The sequence below is a fragment of the Solanum pennellii genome, chromosome 7 (genome assembly GCF_001406875.1).
Source record: "Solanum pennellii chromosome 7, SPENNV200".
NCBI lineage: Eukaryota > Viridiplantae > Streptophyta > Magnoliopsida > Solanales > Solanaceae > Solanum > Solanum pennellii.
Genome location: NC_028643.1, coordinates 73,640,279 through 73,660,749, shown reverse-complemented (window position 1 = coordinate 73,660,749; position 20,471 = coordinate 73,640,279). Strand labels below are relative to the sequence as shown.

Sequence of the window (20,471 nt, the reverse complement as noted above, 5' to 3'; positions counted from 1 at the left end):
CACCCCCACCCCCACCCCCTTCTTGAATTTATTTAAAATGATGAGATCTAATAAAATGTTTATTCAATGTTTTGAGTAGTAGGGGCATGTGCTGCCCATCACAAAATATTTATTTTATTTGAAAACAGACAACCTAAGTTTTTGTACATCATTATCTTTTTGTTTCGTGCACAATATTTATATTGTATCGGATGTGATTAATTTAACTTCATATCAAAAAAAAATATTATATTTTCGCTTAGTAGGTTGTGAGTAACTATTATGAGCAAACGCTCTCTACTGGATATAATTTTATTAAAAGGATTTAAATTTAAAATTATTTAATTAAAGATGAATAAATATCGACTTAATATATTAATAACTTCTTAAAATTTGTTATTAAAGTGTATTTAGATATTTGAAATTTTGAATTATGACTTATTATCGTTAAGCACTTCATAGAGTGTGCATATTAAACACTTCAATTCAAAATTTTAAAAAGACTTTTACGTGTGTTCTGTAAGTTTACTATATAGGCTATGTTAAAGTAATTGTTAGTAATACACTATCTATCTCAAATGGAATAAATCTATTATGATTTATGATTTATTAAATTAATATATATCTAATAAAAACTAAAACATATTTTAAATAAAATATATATATATATATATATATATAAAATAATTAATTTATTTTCAAAAGACGAAGAAGAAGATATATAGATAATGATGGTTACTCAATCGTATCCTTTCTTTGTGAAAAAGGGAAAAGGCCAAAAAGTTATATTTACTAAAATTTAATTTAAGTAAATATTGTTTTTAAAAAAAAGCTGGAAAAAGAATTAGATTAGACAATTCCAAGAAAATTGTTATTTTTGGTTAACAGTTGGGCTCAAGTATATTAGTGATCTAATGTAAAAATTAAACGGGACTTTAAACTTGAACTGTTAATAACATTTATATAATTGATTTCTTTTAGTTTTCAATTGATAATAGAACTATTGTTATTTTAAATTATTTTTCATGAGATATAGTATTCTGAATATGTCAAATTTCTTCTAATAATTCTTTCATTTTCATGAAAAGTTTATTTTTCTATAAATAGTATTCAATATTTGTTAAAAAATATAACTTATAACTTAATATTATTAAAAATGAGGCCCCTTAAATTTGGAGGCTTATGACACATGTCTTTTTTTTAACACTGTCGAGCCACCCCTGAGTTGGTTGAAAAAAAAATTGGAATTCTTGTCTGAGTTTACCTTACGTGTCCTAACGTTATATATATATATATATCACAAATGCTAAAAATCTTTTTTACTCATTTCCATTAAAATTATATGAAAAGATTAAAACTGAATTTGAATTTAATCATTATTTGAAAATGGGAAAAAGATCTGAAAAATATTTCAATTTTGATCGAAATTGTTGTTACCATAGTAAACTTTAAGAAGGATCTCTTGCTCCTGTATTATTTAATAGTGTATTTTAAAGGTATATACATATAACATACTCAATGGACACATTATTATTTATAGTTATACAATATTTATGATGTCTAAGTGAGCATATATATGATAAATACACTATTAAATAGTTTTAAAAGGATAAAATGTCCCTTTTTAAAGTTCAATATTACTACAATAATTTCATCAAATTTCAAATATATTTCATACTGTTTTCCTTTAGAAAATTTCTAAAATTCAAGAGTTATATGGTTGGAAATATGATTAGATTTTAATTAAGGTACACTTTCAAATAGACAAACCAATTAAGAAGCTTTTAAATTAGAGTTAAAAGAGCGCCTTAAAATAAGGGATTATTAATACAATCTACTCTCTCTTTCATTTTTAGCCGTCATACTTTTCGAAAATTTATTTATTTAACTTTTAAAATTAAATTAAAAATTAATTTAAATATTTTAATAAAAAATTAGAAATTAAAAATTTATATAAAAATTATAATAAATTATGACTTTTTTATATTAATACGATAAAAGTATATTATAAATTATTTATCCTAATTTTTGTATTTTGATTTTTGAAAAAGAATCAGAACAATTAAAAGTGGATCAGTGGACCAACTTTATAAAATATTAGTCCACCTTTTAAGGAATCTTGTCCCCTTTTATTAGGGATTTATTTTCCTTTATCGTATTATAGACTCATAATTAATTAAATTAATTAATTATTTGAGTTGTTATTTGTGAAGTAGCTACTAGCTAGGACATTATTATAATCTCTTATGTGGATTTAGAAAAAAAATATTTACCTTATCTCGCGAAGATATTAAAATGATTCCGAATAAATTTATGACTTATCAGAGATATATTCAAAGAATTTTGAAAAAAATGATAATTAATAAAAAATATGTATATAGTTTAATAAAAATTATAAAAACATCGAAATAATATGATAATCAAATGATAAATAAAATAATCTTATTTAATTATCATTTGTGATTTGGCAGTGAAATTCCTCTGACTTCCTGCTTAACTCGTAACTTCTTTGTGATCATTTTTTAAAACTAAAAATTAATAAAAATTTATAACTAGTAGTCCAAATGCATTGTCCTTTAATTATTTATTAATAGGTAATAAAAATTAATACTCCCTCCGTCTGGTATTTTTTGTCACGGTTTCTATTTTTAGAGTTAAATTATAAAAACTTTGATTAACATTTTTTTCATCATATTAATATGTAACAAATGTAATTTATAGTACTTTTCATATAATTTTAGAATATCTATTTTTTTTGTTTAAAATAGCGAATTAATGCAATTTAATTTACTTTTGAAAATTAATGAAATTGACTTTCAATAAGCACAACATGACAAACAATTCTGGACGGAGAGAGTATGAATTAGTCATAGATTTACTATGAATTTAACTATTCACAATTTGTCATAGTAAAATAATAAAATTGTTAGCGTTGAGAAAACAAGTTTCAATGCTCTAATTACTTCTATATGTCATATAAATAGATTGAATATTTAACAAAAACCGATCATATTCTAAGATACAATTAAAGTAAAATAATCAATTATCTTTTTTAATTAATAACTTTTTAATACAAAAAGTATTTTAAGACTGACCGAATAATTATCAATACCTAAAAATGTTTTGGTATAATAATTGTTTGTATGAAGGAAGGCCTTTTAAGGAAATAAATCATATATTCATCATAATATAAGGGACCATCATATTATTAATTATGGTTAAAAAAAAGGCTAACATGCCTTAATTAATGAAGCACTACTATTATAATTTTCATTGAGATTTGACTGTTTCTTAAATGACTAAATTTGAAATTTAATGGTTAATTAATTCTTAATATCAACACAATGTGAATTGATAATATTTATTCGAATTGACTTATTGTCTCATGTTGACAACTTGACAATCTATACGCAATTGGCTTGAAACTCTACACGTTTGAAAGCGATCTTTTTCCTCCCTATTTCATAAGTATATAAAGGTCGATTTAAGACGTGTTTAATATAAAAAATATTTTTTATATTTGAAAAACATATTTTCTTTAGAAAAATAAATTTGTTAAAAATAAAAAATATGACTTTCTTAGTGAAAGTAAGAAGAAATAAGTTATATTAATGACATTTCAAGTCTACTGTCTTCTCTTATTCATTCAATCCCCCGATCCCTACTCTTGACTGTTCCAACCCCGATCCCACATTCCCCATCTTATCCTACTATAACATATGGATTTTTTCGAGTTAATATTTTCTTGCTTTCTTATCGAGAACTAGAATATAAATAAGAAATTACTTATTTTCCAAGATAACATCTTTTAAGAAATTATTTTCCGAAGAAAATATTTTTCTTCATATCAAAAACACACTTAATATTATAGCTCATTATCTTATTTTTATTTTTCACTTTATATTTACTTATTATTTAATAATCTTAGCTTAATAGTACTATATATATCCTACTTTATTATAAGTATATCCTTCAAAAGTTTGAAGTATAACATTATGTAATTATATTAAACAATATAATTTATTTAAATATTATATTTATTAAAATAATATGATATAGTACATTATGAAGCAATACATAGGAGCACTCGAAATAAAATGTAAAAGCAAAACAAAGTGTAAAAGCAAAAGTTGAACTTTAATTTTTCAATTGCCTTTATAATCTTTATAAGAATATACAAATAAGGTCCCCGTTGAAATTTTCTTTTTCTGTGGGCTCTTGGAAATTTACAAACTAAACTATTTCACCATTCTTCATGCTTAAGAAAAAGTAAGAAATATCTGCCAAAGAACATAAAAATCTCAATTTCTTTGTTGCTTTTAATTTTTTAATTATCTGATTTATTGTAAAAATAATACATTATCTAATAAGAAAGATATATTTGAGCGAAAATACGAACGTACATCAGAAAGAATAGATGTATTTTAAGATGGTTAGAAAATTTGACTAGAAATTTAAAAGTATATAATATTATTTTTATTTTAAAATAAATTGATATTTTTTTATTTTTAATTAAAAAGGTAAAAAAATTTAAAAAAAATAAAATATCAGAGTGTAAAATATGTTATTTATTTATCATTGTAGCTAAAAAAGATTTTTCATGCTATATATATATATGAAAGGAGATTTTTAAGTTTGTGTATATGTACAATTTTTTTACTTATTTATTTTTTATATTTGTGCTGGCATTGACCGTTAATATCTTTTTTCTTGGCCTGAGGCGAAAGTACTAAAAATTATTTGTAATTCAAAAAAATTTAAAGAAGCAAATCATTATAAACCACGCGCATTGCCACGCGCCGCTTCTCAGTTTTGCCATTCATCTTCTATGCTCTGTATCCGTTTACATCCAAAAGGGGATTTTCCTTTTTAGATCTCTCCGAATGCTACAATGAGCCTCCGGCAACGTTCAACGCCGGCGGCGAGACAAGTTTCTATAGATGAAGAACCATATAACATCATTCCGATTCATAATCTTCTAGCTGACCATCCTTCTCTACGTTTCCCTGAGGTACGCGCTGCGGCGGCGGCTTTACGCTCTGTAGGTGACCTAAGGAGACCTCCATTTGCACCGTGGAAACCTCACTATGACCTGCTTGACTGGCTTGCGCTGTTCTTCGGGTTTCAGGATTCTAGTGTTCGTAACCAACGGGAACATATCGTGCTTCATCTTGCTAATGCTCAGATGCGTTTATCTCCGCCGCCGGACAATATTGACTCTCTTGACCCTGCTGTTCTCCGTCGGTTCCGACGTCAGCTTCTGAAGAATTACTCGTCGTGGTGCTCTTTTCTCGGTCTCAAATCTAATGTTTGGCTTTCTGACCGGCATAACTCATCTGACCACCGCCGTGAGTTGCTTTATGTCTCGCTTTACCTTCTTATATGGGGTGAGTCAGCGAATCTACGTTTTGTTCCTGAATGTTTATGCTTTATTTTTCATAATATGGCTATGGAATTGAATAAGATTTTGGAGGATTACATTGATGAGAATACTGGTAGGCCATTTTTGCCATCGATATCTGGTGAAAATGCTTTCCTGAATCGGATCGTAACGCCAATTTACCAAACAATCCGAGCTGAGGCTGATAATAGTCGGAATGGTACTGCCCCACACTCTGCGTGGCGGAATTACGATGACATCAATGAGTATTTCTGGACTAAAAGATGTTTTGATAAGTTGAAGTGGCCTATTGATATTGGGAGTACATTTTTTGTGACCACTAACAAGGGAAAGAAGGTTGGAAAGACAGGGTTTGTGGAGCAGAGATCATTTTTGAATTTGTATAGGAGTTTTGATAAGCTATGGATCATGCTGGCGTTGTTTTTGCAGGCTGCAATTATTGTAGCTTGGGAAGGAAAGCCGTATCCGTGGCAGGCTTTGGAGAGTAGGGAGGTTCAGGTGAGGGTGTTAACTATCTTCTTCACCTGGAGCAGTATGAGATTTCTGCAGTCGTTACTTGATGCAGGAATGCAATATCGTATCATCTCTAGGGAGACCCCGTGGCATGGGGTGAGAATGGTGTTGAAGAGTGTGGTTGCAGCTGCGTGGATTGTGGTCTTTGGTGCATTCTATGGGAGGATTTGGATCCAGAGGAATAGGGATGGGAATTGGAGCAGTGCTGCTAACAGGAGGGTGGTGAATTTTCTTGAGGTTGCTCTTGTTTTCATTGCTCCAGAACTGTTAGCTTTGGCACTCTTTGTTCTGCCATGGGTCAGGAATTTTCTCGAGAACACGAACTGGAGGATATTTTACCTGTTGTCCTGGTGGTTCCAGAGTCGAACGTTTGTGGGTCGTGGACTCAGGGAAGGCCTTGTTGATAACATTAAGTATTCCCTCTTTTGGGTGGTAGTGCTCGCAACCAAGTTTTCCTTCAGTTACTTCCTACAGATCAAACCTATGATCGTTCCAACAAGAGCACTGTTGCGCCTCAGGGATGTGAAGTACGAATGGCATGAATTCTTTAACCATAGCAACAGGTTCTCAGTAGGATTGCTTTGGCTTCCTGTTGTACTGATTTATCTTATGGATATTCAGATATGGTACTCAATCTACTCTTCTTTTGTTGGGGCAGCGGTTGGATTATTTGATCACTTGGGAGAGATTCGAAACATGCCGCAGTTAAGGTTGAGATTCCAATTTTTTGCAAGTGCAATGCAGTTTAATCTGATGCCAGAAGAGCAGTTGTTGAATGCTCAAGGAACACTAAAAAGCAAGTTCAAGGACGCCATCCTCCGTTTGAAACTCAGATATGGGTTTGGTCGACCATTCAAAAAGCTTGAATCAAACCAGGTAGAGGCGAACAAATTTGCCTTGATTTGGAATGAGATAATTACAACTTTCAGAGAAGAAGATATTCTGAATGACCGTGAAGTTGAGTTGTTGGAGCTGCCCCAGAACACATGGAATGTTAGAGTGATTCGTTGGCCATGTTTGCTCCTCTGCAACGAGGTGCTGCTTGGTCTCAGCCAGGCGAAGGAGCTGGTGGATGCTCCTGATAAGTGGCTCTGGCATAAGATCAGCAAGTATGAGTACAGGCGATGTGCTGTTATTGAGGCTTATGACAGTACAAGGCATTTGCTGCTGGAAATTGTGAAATTGAACAGCGAGGAGCATTCCATCATAACAACCTTTTTTCAGCAGATTGATCAGTGGATTCAGCTGGAGAAGTTCACAAAATACTACAATCTAACTGCTCTGCCCCAGATCCGTGGAAAGTTGATTGCTCTTCTGGATCTATTACTTAAGCCAAAAAAGGATGTTGACAAGATTGTGAATGTTCTCCAGGCCTTATATGAGGTCGCCACTCGGGATTTTCTGAAAGAGAAGATGACTGGAGATCAGCTGAGAGAGGAAGGTCTGGCTCTTCAGGCATCTGCAACTAGATTGCTTTTTGAGAATGTAGTTTCATTGCCTGATCCAGAGAATGAGACATTTTATCGGCAAGCTCGCCGCTTGAACACTATTCTTACATCTCGGGACTCTATGAGTAATATTCCGAGAAATCTTGAGGCGAGACGTCGACTTGCCTTCTTTAGCAATTCTCTATTTATGAATATGCCACATGCGCCCCAAGTTGAGAAGATGATGGCTTTCAGTGTTTTGACACCTTACTACAATGAAGATGTACTGTACAACAAGGAACAACTTAGAACTGAGAATGAAGATGGGATTTCTACATTATATTACTTGCAGACTATTTATGCTGATGAGTGGGAAAATTTCTTGCAGCGAATGCGTAGAGAAGGAATGGTTGATGAGAAAAAAGAGTTATGGACTACAAAGCTAAGGGATCTTCGTCTTTGGGCATCATACAGAGGGCAGACTCTAACTCGCACGGTTAGGGGGATGATGTACTACTATCGAGCTCTCAAAATGCTGGCCTTTCTGGATTCTGCTTGTGAGATGGATATCAGAGAAGGATCAGTGGAACTTGGTTCTATGAGGCATGATGATAGCATTGGTGGTTTAAGTTCAGAAAGATCTCAGTCTTCGAGGAGGTTGAGCAGAGCTGACAGTTCAGTGAGTATGTTGTTTAAAGGCCATGAGTATGGGACTGCTTTAATGAAATTCACATATGTGGTAGCTTGTCAGATATATGGGGCTCAGAAGGCCAAAAAAGATCCACATGCAGAGGAAATTTTGTATCTGATGAAAAATAATGAAGCTCTTCGTGTAGCTTATGTTGATGAGGTTCCCACAGGAAGGGATGAGAAGGATTATTATTCTGTGCTTGTGAAGTATGATCAAAAACTTGAAAGGGAAGTTGAGATCTATCGAGTTAAGTTGCCTGGTCCTTTGAAGCTTGGGGAGGGGAAGCCAGAAAATCAAAACCATGCCTTTATCTTTACCCGTGGTGATGCAGTTCAGACTATCGACATGAACCAAGATAATTACTTTGAGGAGGCACTGAAAATGAGGAACTTGTTGGAAGAATTCAAACTCTACTATGGTATTCGCAAACCTACAATTCTTGGAGTTCGAGAACATATATTTACTGGTTCCGTGTCATCCCTTGCTTGGTTCATGTCAGCTCAGGAAATGAGTTTTGTAACCCTGGGACAGCGTGTATTAGCCAACCCCCTGAAAATCCGAATGCATTATGGACATCCAGATGTGTTTGACAGGTTTTGGTTTCTAACTAGGGGAGGAATAAGCAAGGCATCTAAAGTGATCAACATCAGCGAGGACATTTTTGCTGGCTTCAATTGTACATTACGAGGTGGCAATGTCACTCACCATGAGTATATACAAGTTGGCAAAGGAAGGGATGTTGGGTTGAATCAGATATCTATGTTTGAAGCCAAGGTTGCCAGTGGCAATGGAGAACAAGTTCTTAGCAGAGATGTCTATAGGTTGGGTCATAGGCTGGATTTCTTCAGAATGCTTTCTTTCTTTTATACAACTGTAGGATTCTTCTTCAATACAATGATGATTGTCCTCACTGTATATGCATTCTTATGGGGACGACTTTACCTGGCACTTAGTGGGGTTGAGGGCTCTGTTGCTGCAGATACCACCGACAACAACAGAGCACTTGGTGCCATACTGAACCAGCAGTTTATCATCCAGCTGGGCCTTTTCACCGCATTACCAATGATTGTGGAGAACTCTCTCGAGCATGGTTTTCTTACATCTATCTGGGAATTTCTTACAATGATGCTCCAACTTTCATCTGTATTTTACACATTCTCAATGGGAACTCGTGCTCATTACTTTGGTCGTACCATTCTCCATGGTGGTGCAAAATACCGGGCAACTGGGCGAGGTTTTGTCGTGCAGCACAAGTGTTTTGCTGAGAATTATCGGTTATATGCTCGTAGCCATTTTGTCAAGGCAATTGAACTTGGTCTGATACTTACAGTGTATGCTGCATACAGCCCTGTTGCTAAAGGAACTTTTACATATATAGCACTGACTATATCAAGTTGGTTCCTGGTGGTGTCATGGATCTTGGGGCCCTTTGTGTTTAATCCTTCTGGGTTTGATTGGCTAAAGACAGTGTATGATTTTGATGACTTCATGAACTGGATTTGGTACCGTGGTAGTGTTTTTGCAAAGTCAGACCAGAGCTGGGAGAAATGGTGGGAGGAGGAACAGGATCATTTAAGAACGACAGGTCTGTGGGGAAAGATACTGGAAATTATCCTAGACCTTCGCTTCTTCTTTTTCCAGTATGGCATTGTATATCATCTGGGTATTGCTGCTGGAAGCAAAAGCATTGCTGTTTACTTGCTTTCATGGATTTATGTGGTGGTGGCTCTTGGCTTTTTTAATATTACAGCTTATGCTCGGGAAAAATATGCTGCACGGGAGCACATATACTTTCGTCTTGTGCAGCTCCTTGCTGTACTCTTTTTCATAGTTGTAATTGTTGCTTTACTGCAGTTCACAGCATTTAAATTTGGTGATCTCTTTGTCAGCCTGTTGGCTTTTGTTCCTACTGGTTGGGGCTTCATTTCAATCGCGCAAGTGTTGCGTCCCTTTTTGCAGAAGAGTATGATATGGGGAACTGTTGTGTCTGTGGCGCGACTATATGAGATAATGTTTGGGATTATTGTCATGGTACCTGTTGCAGTACTGTCTTGGTTGCCTGGTTTCCAACCAATGCAGACAAGGATCCTATTCAATGAAGCATTTAGTAGAGGTCTGCGGATATTCCAGATTGTGACAGGAAAAAAGCCTAAGAGTGACGTGTGATTTGAGGTAATCCTTTTCAACATTTAGGCATACAGAAATGTTGTATATAACTTTTATATCCTGCTGCAATGCATGTCTTTTGTGTGTTTCACATGTAGATGTTGTAGTTGTAAGATCACCTCTTTTGTTGATCATTCTTAGAGAACCTCACACATTTGCTATTAAAAGTAGATTGTTTCTACTGCTATGAACAGTTATTTGATCAATAATTCTGTCCCTTGTAATTTCTCTTCTTGTTGTCTGACTACAGCTTGCTTGCCCAGTTGTGGCATTTGCTTAGTGCCGTTGAGTTCTTTCGTTTATTTTCCGTCTTCCTTTAATTTTTTATTTTTCTTTTGGGGTGGGGGGGTGGGGTAGGGTAGTAAATTGTTAAGAATTGAATATTTTACATGTATTAATTTGCAATGAAGCTAGTATATTGCCCACCTGCATCCGTTTGGTTTTACTTTCATCTCGTTTTAAGCCAATTATAAAGGATGAAAAGAATCAAAACTTTTACAAGTCATGGTTAACTTGGTTCTGCTAGGAACTATACTCTCTTCTTGCACAAGACTCTCCCATTAATTGCTGGATTTCACATCTAAAAAATGATGACAGTTTCTATTCGTAGTTTGCATATTCTATTATGGACTACTTCATAAGAAAAACATATCCTAATGTGGACTAACATATGTAGAACTCCCAAGCTTTAGTTTGAGATCTATTTCTTGACTTTTGCTTTCTGATTTCCCTGAAGAGTTTCAATGAGGTTGATATAATATATAAAGTAGGTTTACTCATGTTTATGTAGTGGAGCTGAGGTTCTTAACGTCTGGTCTTTGCTTTGGATTGTTGAAGATTTTGGAAGATATATAATAATATTCATAAGTTGCTATCTACGTGACAGTCTTCCTAAATTGGCCAATACACCATTGTTTTCGACTACCATTGAATTATATTCCTCTTCAACAAAAACTCTTCTGTCTGCATAGCTTAGCTTATGACTAGTCACTACTCTCTAGTGTACCTAATTATATATGAAGATACAATGTTTCCCACTTTATAGCAAGAATATTAACATCTTGGACTTGAAGGGATATCTTGTTTTAGTAGGATGCTTCTATCAAGTTAACATACCTCCTGTGGGCGTTGATCTTCTAATGCTACTTTCTAAAACTTCAGAAGCCAATTTGCAGGTCCAATTGCCGTGGAAACTAGTGATCTTCTAGCTACCTATAGCTCCTAAAATAATTTTGTTCAATTAGCTAAAATGTCATCCCTTTTGTTACTTATCCTGGAATTTTTGTGTTTTAGATCATTCCTCGATTTCTGGAATTATTTATTGTATTACAACAATTCTCTTCTTTCCTCACTTTCAGGATTTACAGGAACATTAAGTATGAGTGCTCCATGTAGTCAATGTCCAATATACATGTGGAAATTAAGGCATGGTATGAAACCTTCTCAACTCTTTGATTTGTTGTTAAATATGGTCTAGTTTGGTTTTTGTCAGTTATTCAACTATTTGTTCATTTTACCAACCATCTTGTTTGGAGCTTAATCATGCATACTGCTATTTTTGGTCTTAAAGTAAATATCATGAAGTTTTAAAAAGTTTAATTAAGATAACTTTTTAGAAGTTACATATGAAAAATAACAGTAGAAGGTACTTTAAAGAGTTAACATTAAACTTTCACTTTCTTATGAGCCTTCTTAACGATCCTTCATAATTCATATGGATTTTTTTTTTGTTCTTTCAAATTTGAGGGTAGTGAAAGGGGAAATGGGGGAGGGGTTTACAATGTGGGGAATCTAACCCTCAATAATAAGGTGGAAGTTTAGGTAGCCAACCAACTGAGCTACTAAGATTCCTCCTTTCATCATAGGGTTTAATCTGATTTTTCGTAAGCTTGATTATGTGTAAATCTGTTTGCTAGCACTAATTATGAAGATGACTCTTAAGTAGAGATAATAGGATAACATTTAGCTGCATGTTAAATTTCGAAATATATTATTGCAAACCTTTTACTCGTTGTTCACAATCAATTTTGTTGAGAACTGATCTGGTTACTAAAATATCCAGAATAATTTGCTACATTCAAGATATCTCTGGAGTGTTCCCACTTCTCTTTTATTTTTTGATGACTGTAGTGTCCGGACCAACTTTCGCACACCTTGGCTAATTTCTTATCTCTGGAGTGTAGTAGTCAGAAGCCCAAAATTTTATTGGAAAAGCACAAGGGAAGTATATTCGAGTAAATAGTACGCCGACCAACCAACTCTTTGCTTGTTTATTCTAGAATCTTACAGTAATAGTGGACTGAACTAGTGTCATTGAGAGAGAATCAATACTATTAGTTGGATTTATGCTAATATCTGAACTGCAAAAGGTATAGTTCATAATGTAGCCATATAAGGAGTCTGATGAAGCTTTAGTGTGAACCAATGTGGGATTTTCTACACCCCTCCTCTGTTAGAACAGGAAACTTGGAGCACTGATGACAGTATTGAGGGGGGTGGCCTACATTGGATAACTCAGTATTAGGGATAGCAGTGGTTCTGACTCCATGTTGATAAAACTGGAACTTGTACCTAACTCAACCCCAAAGCTAGCTCATAAGTTTAAGTATTGTCCAGTGTAATGTACTCGAATGAACAAGAATCAAATGGGAAATTTATTAACCATCTCACCTCACTCACCAGAATGCCGACTTGAATTTGTAACAACACCGAAGATAAGGGAAAGATTGGGAGAAGAAGAGTAAGATGAAAGAAAGAGAGGGGGAAGAATCAGAGGTGAAGAAGAAAGATGGAGAGAGAATTTTTTTTCAGATTTTTTGCTCTTTCTCACTTGTGGGACTCTCCATAATTACTGCACTTGAACCGAGGGTCCTTCAAAAACAACCTCTCTAGCTCCATGAGGTAGGGGTGTAGGTTTGCGTACACTTAAACTCTCCTAAGACCCTACTTGTGGAATTTCACTTTGACTGTTGTTGTGACTGGGTAGTTGTAGTAGTCTCTTCTTCAATTTAAGCTCACTAAGCTCCCCTACTTTGATTTTCTTAACTAGCTATTTCCCCTATACATGACAATCCAAATCATATTAGTATATCAAAACCCATAACCTTTGACCAAACGCGAGACTCTAAAGACACGTGCTGATTTGTTATTTGCTTCTTTGTTTATATTAGCCTCTTGTTTTTGTTGAGAGATGTTTAAGTAGTTGTTTTGCTTCTGCAGGGATGAACATTAATGTGAAGTAGTAGATACAGTACAGAGTTTGAAGAGGCTAGGAGGTTAAATATTGTAGAGCTTGTATTGTGAATTATACTGTGCACTTGGATTACCATTAGTTTGGTTGACGAGTTTTCATTCATCTTTAGTAATTGTTGTTGTATTCATATGTTTTGTTGTCATACTAGTGCACAGATGAGGAGCATTATCTTATATTATTGTAGAACCCCCACAGTTCATTTTTGTACTGTTTTTGTAGTTTCTACTGGGGAGCCACGTTCAAGTATAGTAGCAATTCCTTCTGGTATTAAATGATTTTATCAAATGTTTTTGAATTATTAGAGTCCTTTGTCCTTTTTCTAGATAGAAACCGCAGCCATTTGTCTAGGTTAATTTGTTTTAAATACACAATATCTTAACGGATTTGCATGTATATGGAATATACTTGCACTCTCCCTTGCCTCTCTACATATGTATGAATACATTTATCTAGTGTAGTTCATGTGTATGCAGGATACACTGATTCTATCGTTTACCTCCTTTCTATTTTGGTCTCCTCTCTCTCTGTGTATCTGTATTTTGGAGTGTATTAATACTTGTATCTTGGTGTACCTGACTTGTTATCTGGTATGTAATTATTAATTAGTGAGATAATGTGTAATTATTTTAGACTATCCAAAGAATTAATAAATAAATATTTGGGTAATTAAGTAGGAACATCACTTAAATTATGATAAACTTTATACATACATAATTTTGGTAAATGGTGTGTGGATGAATTGATTTGACTTGCACATGTTTTGTGGCCTGTGGCCCTCCAGTTGGCCAAATGCCAAAAATCTCATTAAACTCTTGTACCGATCGTACTAGCAAGTCTTCATGATTTCACCAACTTTGCTGTATTAATAATTGTTTCATCATTAATTAGAGGTTTTAAATTTATATTTTATATTCTATTAGGAGTATTATCCATTACCCTGAACGGTCCATATGATACGTGATATAAATTTAGTTGAGGCTTTAATAAGGCTTCAAACATCGGACAATAAACTTTTTTAAAAAAAGTCGTTATAATTTCATTTTCTTCACAGGTGTATTCACGTTAGGGGGGCCTCTTGTCTCGTTTGTATTTTTAAACAGATCAATAAGTTTGTTTGTTTGACTTTTTTTTTTTTTTGCATTGTTAGGATAGTCGATATCCTTTTCAAACTTTAAAAAGTAATACATACTTATTTGGAATAAGAATATCCAATATCTAGAGATAATTGGGGAATGAATTATTTGATGGACGGAGTTATTTGATATATGTTATCGGGTAGAGTTGACAGATATTTATAAATATTTGATTAATTAAAGTATGCATATATAAATAAATACATGAAAAAGTTTAGAAAATTCGAATCATACATTTAATACTTTTCAATCGCATGAAAAAATTTAAATATGACTATTAGACATATTAAAAGACAAGTTTTGGATTGTTTTATCGACTCAATTTTTTTGTCACAAATATTTCATTTTGAAAAATATTCTCTTTCTCCATTTCCAACAAATCTAAGTAATCATTTTGCAAAAATAAAAAAAAAAAAAAAAGAAGCTGAATCAAAAGGAAAATGATAATTCTTTTTTTAAAAAAATATTTTTTATAATAAGCTTATTGCAACGTGTTTCGTCAAAAAATGCATAGAAATAAACTTTAAAAATTGAACAGTAATATAGATCTGTCGGCAATGCATAATATATATGTATAAAATTAATAATGGGTCAAAACTGTGTATGAGTTGGTGGACTATGGGTTGTGCTTAGAAAAATCAATCTAAAAATTATATTATTTATATATAATTAAAATTATTTTAATATATTAATATTTTTTAAATCTTTTTCGTATTTTAAATTTCTTAATAAAAAATTCAATTTCACTTAAAAAAATGAATATCATTGTTGATCTTAGATCCCATCATCATTCCTGACTTATTTTACATTGAATTACTGATGCACGTCTTTTTTCTTTTTTAATAAATACTTATATTATTTGTTTTTTCGATCAATATTTAAACAAAAATATATAAAAAAATCACATGTTGAAGATCTGATAATGAACACTAAAAAAAAAAAAAAAAGAGTCAATTGGATAAAAGTCACATGATACGTTTAAATTTGAATTTATAAAATTACATTTCTTTTTAATTCACCATAAATTACCTTTATTCTAATAAGACCAATAGTTAGTAAGTAGTAGTAATAATTTGTATCTTTATCTTAATATGGTATAATTGCGATCTCTTTTGATGTTTATTTATATTAAAATTCAATTAATTTAAATTTATACCAAACAAAATTTATTTAAAAATAATAATTTTTAAAAAATATTTTTTCGACCCTCAAATTCGAAATCGAGACCTGACTAACATACGTGGAATGAACTTCTTGAAAGTAAAAAACGATTCACCAACTTCAATTTTTTTTTCTCCAAATTGTGCCTTACATTTTCTTATTGCCACAATTTTCATATTGTGTCACCCCTTCCAAAAAAAGAATTGACAAAGATAGTCTTTTATGTTTGGAAAAAGTTTAAAATAGTCCCTTAAGTATCTAGTGTAGTCTTTCAAATTTGGGAAAATTGTATATAATAGCAAACTAGTAACCTAAAATAAATGGAGTAGCTAGGGTTTGATTTAATTGTGCTCCATAGCAAACGTTTGCAAAAAATTGTCAGGGGCCTCTCTCCCAAATATCTCGCTCGCCACTCTCCTCCAATCTCTCGCTCGCTTTCTCACTTTTTATACAAACACAAGTGTATAAAAATTGTTTCTAATTGTATAAAGCAGAAAAAATTATATAAATACATATATTTTTGTTCCCTCTCTCCCCTCTTCCAGATCTCGCTCGCCACTCTCCCAAATCTCGCTCGCCACCTTCGTCTTTCTCATTTTTACAAACAGAAGCGAAATGTATAAATTGCGTACTGTTTGTATAAAGCGTGAGAATATTGTATATACACATGCAAATACATATATTTTCGTCCTATACACTTATAATTATACAATAAAAATACTCCGTTGCCCAGTTTCTTTTGTCTTTCTCTCTTTCTCGTTTTATACAATTTTCAAATTGTATCTAATTTCTCTCTTTCTCGTTTTATACAATTCGATTCAATTGTATATTCCTTGTCAAGTCTCTTTTGTCTTTCTCTCTTTCTCATTTTATACAAGTTCAAACTGTATATAATCGTTCTATACACTTATAATAATACAATTCGTTTTATACACTTCGTTTTTATACAATTCTCTGCCTAAGTGTCTTTCTCTTTCTTGTTTTATACACTTCGTTTTATACAATTTGCTTTAACTGTATACGTATAGCAAATTATACAGTTTCTATGTATGCTATGGAGCGCAATTATGCAAACTTTGCTATAGCATACAAATATGAATTTTTTATTTGCTATATGTGAAAGTTGCCCTTTAAATTTACCTAAAATTAATACTATTGTTTTTTAATCATATTTTAAAAAAAATTCTACTAGTTAATTTTAGCTCTAGATGAGAATCTTTTTTAAAATAAAAAATCACGATATTTTACCTATCTCTTATATATAATGAAATTAACTCTACTAGTTAAATTTGCTATTTTTGTGTTCGTAAATTCTTTGAATTTGATAAGACTTTCTTAGTATTACTAATTTTTTAAAGAAAAAGTTCCACTCTTTTCATCAAAATTAAGGAACAAACACATGTTAAATATTTGAAATGAATAAAATTGTTCAAACTATGCTTTAAAAAACTATTACTACTTTGAATCTATCCAAACATAAGGTATCATTTTTGTCAATTTTTGTCTCCTTTTCCCACGTATGCGGGTCTCTCTTCTTGATAGTGACTAGAACAACATCCACAATATTAATACTAATTGATTTGATTATTTACGGATACGATTGCTTCTTTTTTAATTATCGAGTCTAATTTTAAATATAATCTTTTTATAATAGAAAGAATTTTTGTCAAATATTGAATAATCGAGTTTGAACATGAATATTGAAGTTGGAAAAAAAATGAGATACAATAAAATAGTGGTGTAATTCTCTGGAAAGTATATAAAAGATGTATCTTAACTGAACATCAACGACCCTTTTGTCTACTGCATTAACTCTTCTTCTTCTTGTCATTTCTGCTTCAGTTTCAACTATGGAAGAATCTCTGTTGCCCGGAGAGAGTAGCAGCAACAGTTGGGGACGGATTCGGAATCGGAGGAGGGTTGGTTCCATGTTTGATCCCAGAGATGCTATTGCTCATGGATCTGCTTATCAAAAAGCTGCTGCTTTAGTTGATCTTGTATGACCCTTTTCTCAACTGTTCATTTTTCTTACAAAATTTGGGGCAGGGAGGGGAAATGGGATTATATGGAGTCTGTCAACTAACTGAGCTACCAAGATTCGTAGTAAAGATTTCAAAATTGTATGTTGAAACAAAAGTTTTAACTTCAAATCAACCTGTTATATTGAGTTTCACTCTAAGACTGGTTTGTTTAGTTGTCTTTCTTTCCTTGACTTAGTTGTGCAGTGAAATAAATTACTGGCCCTTTCTTTGTCAATGTTTCTCATAAAGTAGAGATCTTGATAGGTAGTTTAGAAGTTGTTTTGGGAAATAGTGGAATGGTGATTTGGGTATTTTTAGTAGTTGGGTGGTTGAAAGATTGGATTTTTGATAATGGGGTTGTGTCTAGTAGTTGTATTCAAGAAAATAATGATACTATTATGAAAAAAGAAGGGAATTTTGGATGATCTGAGGTGAGATGAGGCACAGTAGAGAAGAAAAAGAGAGAAGACATCTTTTGTCTCCTTACTTTTGTGGCTTTGTTCTGTTTTAGCCACACTTCAATGCTTGCTGGTTATTGACTTTCACTTTTGACCTCCCTAAGACTTATCTGTTTGTCTTAATTTTGAAGTATGCAGTGAAATTAATCATCCTTTTTTTTTGGTCAACGCTTTAATAAAGTTGAGATTTTGATAGGTATTACTTATGCAAAATTGTGGAATGATAGTGGAGTAGTAGTAATGTATGGGTACTGTAGTAGTGTTTGGGCTGTTGAAAGATTTGAATTTTGAAATCAGATGCTTAGAGTGGCAAAATGGTGGTAGTGTCTAATGGTCCAATTCAAAAATATATTGGTACACCATTCTAGAAAAAAAGAAGGCAATTTTGGACAATCTGAGCTGAGATGAGGCACCACAAACAGGTGTCTGCAGCTCCAAGGAAATCAATTTAGCTGCCAGAAATTTTAATGAATCAAAGAGTACTGCAAAAAAATGTGGGATTGATCATTTCTCTATATTCCATGTGGTGAATACAGTGGGGGAGACAACAAAAAAAAAGAGAGAGAAAACATTGAGGAACTTAGTGACTTCTCACAAAAGTTCATGCATAATGTTTCAGACTGGACTTTTTTTTATTTGGCTCCATTTTTGGGAAAGTGAAGGTCTTTTTTGTTCGGTCAAGAATTCCATGTCCAACATACTACATTGTGGCAGGTTTTATTGAGAAATCACCTTTCACAAGACAATAATTATTCTATTGTATGTCTTTTTAACTCTTAATACACAAAATCCCTTCTTTTTTTCCAGTGAAAGAAGTTAAGGCAGACAGTCTGATATGACTTTTATTGGCGGTAGCTGAATGTTCTATTATGTTTTCCTCCAAACAATTACTTTCTTGTCTCAATAGAATAGGTTTGGTTTGACCTACAGGGTTATTATAATAAAATGATTTTCTTTTTTTGAAAATGGTAACTTTGTCTATTCCTCAAAAGTCGGTACACTGATCAGTATTTACAACATGTACTTCAAATTCTACTACTAAATTGAGTCTGTACATCAATTAAGGAGATAGTATCATTTGAGTATACTTGATTACACCAAAAACATAGTAGCATAAGACAATTTAGTTTGACTTTCTGCATACTATTCTCAACACTATCGAAAGCTCTAGAGTTCCTTTCCTTCCATATTGCCCACCATATGCTAGCTGGGACAATTCTCCATCTGTCTCTATTCTTGGATTGCTTTCCTGCTTCCTCCCAACTCTGAATTGCTTTTGTGATCTTGGCAGGCATGGTCCATGACATACCCTTAAGACTTAGGAATAACCTCCATAGTTGACTTGTGATCTTGCAGTGTAGAAAGAGATGGTTAACTGTCTCAGCTGTTTCCCCACAAAAGAAACATCTAGAACATAATGGTATCCCCCTTTTCTTTAAGTTGTCTTTAGTCAATACAGCCTCCTTGGCTAACAACCAAACAAAACATGCACTTAGAGTGGAATTTTTGACTTCCAGATTCCTTTCCATGGCCAATGACTTTGAGGCTGATTGATGTGGTTCAACCAGCTGTATGCACAACCCACCTTAAAGCTGCCCTTTCGATTGCCTTTCCACCACAAAATGTCCTGACCTCCTTCCAGTCCATTAAATTGCCCAAGAAATCTGCTACCCTTTGAATCTCCCAATCATTTAATTGTCTTCTAAAGATGAAGTTCCACCCTTGAGGAGTCCAGTGATCTACTATAGTCTTATGTTGGTGAGATACTAGAGAGTATATATCAGGATACAAGGCCTCTAGCCTACCTGCCTCATGCCAAGCATCTTTCCAGAATTCTGTTTTCTCTCCATTCCTTACTTTGATTTGTGTGTTAGCCTTAAACTCGGACCACAGAGATCTAATGGATCTCCATACACTAACCCCATATGATATAGTCACTTCTTTGGTCATCCAGTTATCTTCCTCTACATATTTTGCTTTAATGACTTCCTTCCAGTAGGTCTGGTCTCCATTGTTGAACTTCCATGACCATTTCATCATAAGGGCTTTGCTTTGATTCAACAAATTCGTTATTCCGAGACCTCCATGCTTCTTTCCCACTATCACAGCATCCCATTTAACCAAGTTGTAGCCTTTCCTCTCACTGTTTCCTTGCCAAAGAAATTTTCTTCTGATTTTATCCAACCTAGTGAATACACTTTTGGAAATTGGGAATACTGACATCATATAGGTTGGTAGTGAATCAAGAACAGAATTAATCAAGGTCAA

The 20,471-nt window shown here is 33.1% G+C and overlaps 2 protein-coding genes and 1 non-coding gene across 3 annotated transcripts in view; all 3 read left to right on the top strand.

Annotated features, from left to right (window-relative positions):
- Positions 1-4,694: 4,694 nt before the first annotated feature.
- Positions 4,695-13,731, top strand: LOC107025840 (callose synthase 12). Its single transcript, XM_015226602.2, has 3 exons — positions 4,695-10,183; positions 11,536-11,607; positions 13,397-13,731. Exon 1 carries the CDS (start codon positions 4,871-4,873, stop codon positions 10,175-10,177), a length of 5,307 nt encoding a protein of 1,768 aa, XP_015082088.1. The 5' UTR covers positions 4,695-4,870; the 3' UTR covers positions 10,178-10,183; positions 11,536-11,607; positions 13,397-13,731.
- LOC114078194 lies at positions 7,815-7,893 on the top strand. Its single transcript, XR_003579735.1, has one exon. It is a non-coding gene; the product is annotated as a small nucleolar RNA J33 (small nucleolar RNA).
- Positions 13,732-17,387: 3,656 nt separating the features above from the next.
- Positions 17,388-20,471, top strand: part of LOC107025864 (two pore calcium channel protein 1B) — a 48,338-nt gene continuing 45,254 nt past the window's right edge. The window contains exon 1 of the mRNA XM_015226637.2: positions 17,388-17,721. Coding sequence (XP_015082123.1) covers positions 17,575-17,721 — 147 coding nt within the window. The 5' untranslated portion in view covers positions 17,388-17,574. The remainder of the gene's footprint in view (positions 17,722-20,471) is intronic.